General features: G+C 42.8%; 1 protein-coding gene across 1 annotated transcript in view; it reads right to left on the reverse strand.

Annotated features, from left to right (window-relative positions):
* The window catches only part of bsna (bassoon presynaptic cytomatrix protein a), a 101017-nt gene extending 95149 nt beyond the window's left edge, over positions 1–5868 (reverse strand). The window contains exon 1 of the mRNA XM_034537466.1: positions 5263–5868. Coding sequence (XP_034393357.1) covers positions 5263–5868 — 606 coding nt within the window. The remainder of the gene's footprint in view (positions 1–5262) is intronic.
* Positions 5869–6172: the final 304 nt, after the last annotated feature.

Below are 6172 nucleotides of genomic sequence, written 5' to 3' on the forward strand. Positions count from 1 at the left end.
GGTTCATTCCAAGATGCTACTTATTTATCCATTGTAGAACAAAATATGCTACCTATAATTTTGCAGTCGAGTTTTGAAATAAAACGACCCAATACTTTAACTGCTAATGTGCTTGATAATGATGATGGAAATGATCCTTAAAGGACAGTGACAACATTTTCTTCAACACTATAGAAGCCAGCTGACGATCTGGACTTACAACTCTCCAGTAAAAACAATGCTAACATGGTGATGTATGTATACCATGTGCAACGTCCTACGTTAGCATTTGCTAATTAGCAAAAAGGAAAAGGTACAGCTGAGGTTGATGGGAAAACCATTAGTTTAGATATGTGTTAACAAACCAAAATATTAGACACATTTACATTTCTTACTAGATAAAAAATGAAAGGGATCATAAAAGTCATTATAATTCATCCATGGGCAATAGTTATATTGGTGCCTGGTTTCAATCAATCCTATTTTGTAATGACATTTCCGTTCAAAACCACAAATATGAACATCAAAGTGGCGCTAGAGGAAAGTCAGTAGGATTCATCCTGTCTGAACCCTGGATATCTGTACCAAATGTCATGGCAATCCATCCAGTTGATATTCTCAGTCTGGACCAAGGCAGCAGCCTGAACATCTGACAGACCAACATTGCCATCTATGGAGCTGCTAGCGTGGCTAAAACCCTGTCTATGTGACTATGTATAGTTTGGTGAAGAATTTCTTTTTAAAGACTTTTCCTCCAATAAAGGTGACATGTTTAGTGGCCAATAAAGATCCAAATGACAGAATGTGTGATTATGAGTCAATGTGTTCAGGCGTTACTCTTTTCATCAATGATTATTTCCAGGACCCTTGCACTTACACGGGATGTGTGTAACTATGCTCCTTTGAATGTTTCGATGGGTGAACTTTACTATATCTGTCTATATTTTTGTATTTTGTTTCCATGAACATGGCCGGATCACCAAATCAATTTTATATATTTAGCATTCCGAGGCTGCAGTCTTTACAAATGTCTTAAATATACAGTGCTAACAGTGGTTAGCTGCAAACAAACATTGTATTGCACATGTATGCAAGCACCAGGCTTTTGAAGCCAATTTGACATGGTGGCCAAACCTTTTTCTCTTAGACTTACATTGGGAAACAGATGTTTGTGAATTAGTGGGTGTATTATTTTAACCCTATCTCCCCAGTACGGACAATTAAGTAGCCTTTTTTTTATTATTAGATCCTAAAATGTGTATTAGCCAAAACCATAGTTATGTTGAACTGTCGTTCATGTGAGTAAGCCGAGGCCTAGCGGCTGGGAGGCAAAGTTCAACACTAGTGCACTGGCTCTATGGGACCTTGGATACGGAAGTTACGGGTTGTTTCACACCAAGGAAGTCAACCTTTTTTGGCTCATTGGTATGTCACAAAGGTCAATTAATACCCTGAAAGCCACGTTTCCTAAATGCCACTCTTCCCGAATCAGAAACATCGACTATATTCTCTGATCCTCATCTTTGGCCTTAAATTGGTGTCACGCTCTTGATTTAGTCTTCTAAATGTTATCTGATGCAGGAGGCGTCCGAACGTAACACGATATGGAGCTGGCAGTGCTTATTAGATTACCAGGACAGAGAGTGCCATCGACTAAATACAATAATGATCTGTTATCCTAGACGGAACAGGGGGGGTAGACCCTCAACACACAGCTGTACAGTAGCTGTGCTACACATTTATCATAATTCATTTTAACCGACTTTTTATTTATCTTATTTTGATTGTTGTCCTCTACTTCTTAAGAGGTTTGGATTTTATTCAATCAAGTTTTGATTCAACATGAAGAAGAATATATATTTTCATGTGTGTCTTTGTGCTTGTTAAATAGTCATAATGAAAGATACCTGACCTGTTTATACTGTATGCAATCGTCTCTTTGGCTAGCCGGGCCCAGTCTGCTAAATGTTATCTGATGCAAATGGAATCAGAGCGTAGTACGACGGATATGGGGCCTGGCACTGGTTATTAGATTACCAGGACATGCAGTACATTGATTAGCAGGGATAATAATGGATAATGTTCAGTAAGTATTAATCCATAGCTGCAGACACAACGAGGCTTGAGCTCGGCCCCACTGAGCTGAGGGAAGGAGATATGTGGGGATAGTTTGTGACATTTATAATTAAGTTTGTTAATTTAAATAAGTTTGAATATGTATGTATATTTTTGGTCATAAAGATTAAAAGATATCAGGACTGTACATCTTATATGCACATTGCCTATGACTTGTCAAATTGTCTGTGTGGATATCCTATGAATAAAACAAAATCCCCAAAAAAACGTTTTTAACAGTTCATGTTTCTTTACAAATGATTGTAAACCCAGTGAAGAAAACAAGCATACATGGCATGCTAATGTGTATTAATCTCATACAGCCGTGGGGCTAAGCCACCTTAATGTTAACGGCATCAGAGAGCAACAAGGTTTGCAGGGTGGTACTGTTTACTAGATTATGAGGATTAAGAGAACATTGATTAGCATGGACAATAATGCAAAGAATGTTACTAGGAATAGAGAGCTAATCAGTAATTCATGGGAACAAAACACCAGTCTATTAATTTGTACAAGATGGTGGAGTCGAGCGTCAAATGCAGCAGAGCTTTGTGTGCAATGTACATTTGAATGCGTTTCAAACTTTTAAATCACAAAATATTCAATGACATAAACACAGAGTACCCAAGAGCCTTAAACTAAGTCTCCCCACCCCCCTCCTTTACAATTATGTGCAAGGGTTGGATTTGATGCTGTAGTGTTATGTATTCCATTTTGCCCTACAGGAAATCCCTGTGGGTTCCTTCAATTAATCAACATACCAATTTATTCCTCTGGCTTCTTGCATAAATTATTCTGAGCCAAGTGAGGGTAATGAAATGTGTGCGTGTGTGCAGTCAAATCCTTCAATCACAGGCTTACCAACTCCTCTCTCTCTCCACTTTATTAGCATTATCCACCGTTATTGACCTGTAGTCACTCTGGCTCTCTCCCTCTATCTCTCTGTCACGCACACACACATACGCACACTCAAACACACACACAGCGTGAGATCAAGACTCAGACTTAAAGATGATCCCACATGAGCCAACATAAGCTGCCTTACTGTACGTACAGTAGGTGTCTTTGAAGTCGCAGCCAGTCAAACCGTCATGACACGCTGCACTAAGAATGACTAAGACTTGTGTTAAAATTGACTGCTAACTTTAAAAAAAAAAATGTTTTCTGGAAACTGACATCCTGGTTCTACTGCTTGGATTTTGGTGTCAAAAGCAAACTATCGGCACTGTGTTTAAATCGCAGTGCTCAAATCAAGCGCTCCTGTTTGACAGGTCAGCCTGCTCTCACTCCCACGGTGTCAAATACCACCGCTGCTTCATTATTAGCCGCTTAGCGGACGTGGTATTGACAACGAGAAAGGAAATTTTTTTTGTTTATTAAATAAAAAGTTTAAACGCCTCTTAAAGAGACACTGTACCAGAGGGCATGGGATGCAACTCTATTGCTATATCAGAGGCAGTTAATCAGCAAAATACCACTAAATAAAATAGAACTACAAATAGCACTACTAATTACCAGCACCATATATCAGTGTCATTATTAGTCTTTTACTATTGTTTGGATGCATGTGCCATCAGGGTGAATGATGCATCAGGTACACTTGGACGGCTCTGGGGCCAATGTTCTACCCCACAAAAGCAAATGAAAAACCAGACACAACAACACAACCGCAGTTGTTTGTTTAATCCAGCAGAGTGTCTATTGTGCTGTCTGCCAATGATATGTCCCTGGACCTGACATCAGTGGGAATCAATGGGTGCCAGCATGGCTAATATATTAGACGTGGCCTCGTGCTTCTGGTTGTGTTTGCTGTCTAAAGTCTTTCCCGTCTACCCATGGGAGGCTGAGGTTTGATATTTGTCACCAGACGCTGACACTGGGGCTGATGGTTTGAACCCATCACCAAAGGGAAGCGTCAACCTCCTCTCAATCAAAGAGGGCCTCTTAACCTCCTCTCTCCTCCTCATCCATCTCTGAATAACTTTAGTCACATTCATTTGACTTCTCAGTCTCTTTTCCCTCCATCTCTGTCTGAATGCTTCGTGTCTTCACATCCCACCTGTAAGGAGTACAATGAACTTGAGCACACACACACACACACACACACACACACACACACACACACACACACACTATCCCGACCCGTGTGTCTTGCCTCGGCACAATAATAGAGATTCTGTCAGTGCCTCATTACTGCCACTTGCTGAGCCCTTACTCTCACTGTCTATCACAAATGCAGACAAAGACCTACCGTACAAAGTCACACAGAAACAACACAGAAACACTTCTATGGTTTCTTTTCTCTCACTCCTCTTATATTAACTCTTTAACGTACATTGATAAATGTATAAATAGTTGAACCTTTCCGTTATAATTTTCTGAGATTTTCACAACAAGATTTTTTCGGAGGGAAAAGATATTTTAAAAACTGATTTCTCTCTCCCTCTCTCTGTCTCTCTCTCTCCCTCTCTCTCTCTCTCTCTCTCTCTCTCTCTCTCTCTCACTCTCCCTCTCTCTCTCTCTCTCTCTCCCTCTCTCTCTCTCTCTCTCTCTCTCCCCCTCCATGACCTCATGTATCTCCCTCGCCTCAAACCATCCCTCTCACTTCTTCCATCGCTTCCTCTGCACTGACTCGTTCACTTCATTCACTCGCTTCAATTCAATCTCATTCATGTCCAAAGTGCGTTATTGGCACGAAAAAGCTAAAGTAGCTCCAGCCAAAACAAAAGCATCTCTTTCCCTCTCCTCCCTCGCCGGCTCCAGCAACAGGCCAGACAAAATCTTTATCCCGTCTGTCGCTGCTGGACCTGTTTCCAGACAAAAACTTTAGTTGCATGCTTTTGGAATAAACTTCCCCTTGTTGTTTATCATCTTAAGCTGGAACATGAATCAACTGTGACTTCAGTCCGCCTACAGGATTGAATTATATCCATACCCAAATGCTTAAACTCTCACTATAAATCAACATTATTTGATTATTGATTCCCTTTATGCCGCCAGTACACTACAACAATCGTCCCTTGTAGCACTAATTTACAGAGACAAAGTAAAGACAGGCAGGAGAAAAAAGGAAAATATCAAACCATTCACACACACACACACACACACACACACACACACACAGATGAACCCACTCATACACACTTCTCCTTGTCCAACATGACCTACCTCAGTGAGGTGCGGGTTGGGGTTGAATCCACACTGGTTACAGACGGTGGCCTTGCACTGGGTGCAGGTGTTGTAGTTGGGTATCGCCGGTGGGTTGGACAGCTCTGTGGTTTTGCACAATGGGCACAGTTTGCTGCTCGGCATCGGTGCGATCTGCGGCACCGAGTAGGGCGAGGTGGGCGTCACGCCGCGATCAGGAGACACAGAGGAAGTCCGGCCTGTCCTGGAGCCGCCCGAACCGGCGAAGTCGACTTGGAGGTTTCGACGGGAGGCGTGTTGACCAGGACTTGACTGACCTCCATGGCCCACCATGCTGGACCCAGCTGGACCGTGACCCATCCCGTGGCCAGACCCTGGGCCGTGCCCCATGCCGGGCCCCTGGCTTGACTGCATATGTCGGGGGGAAGTTGGGGTCTCGTGAGTGGCAAGGCGGTAGGGCTCGCCAGCCCTGGACCCTACTCCTCCACCCATTCCTACTCCCATCCCTCCCATACCTCCTCCCCCAATTCCTCCCATTCCTCCTCCTCCCATTCCTCCTCCACCTATTCCTCCCATTCCTCCTCCTCCGTGGCCTCCTTGTTGCATGCCAGGCTTGGGGCTACCCATCGGACCCCTGGAAGAGAGGGACAAAGCAAGTCCTTAAAACACAGAAAACAACATTGGAACAATTTGACCATTTAATATTGTTCGGAAGATCCTTATATCATCAAGAGTAACCGGGACATTGTTTTAAAAAGAGTGTGTATTTTTTCCCCAGTGTGTATACGTGGTCCTGGGCTAACATGTTGGAGTGTGGGCGTTAGTGGCTCTGTCCTGCAACAACGTCTCTCTACACTGCAATACTAGAGCCATGTTGTTTCTCTCTTTCCATTTCTTCTTGATAAGGATGCTAACATTTTGCCTGGGCATG

Source organism: Cyclopterus lumpus, chromosome 7 (genome assembly GCF_009769545.1).
Source record: "Cyclopterus lumpus isolate fCycLum1 chromosome 7, fCycLum1.pri, whole genome shotgun sequence".
Lineage (NCBI taxonomy): Eukaryota > Metazoa > Chordata > Actinopteri > Perciformes > Cyclopteridae > Cyclopterus > Cyclopterus lumpus.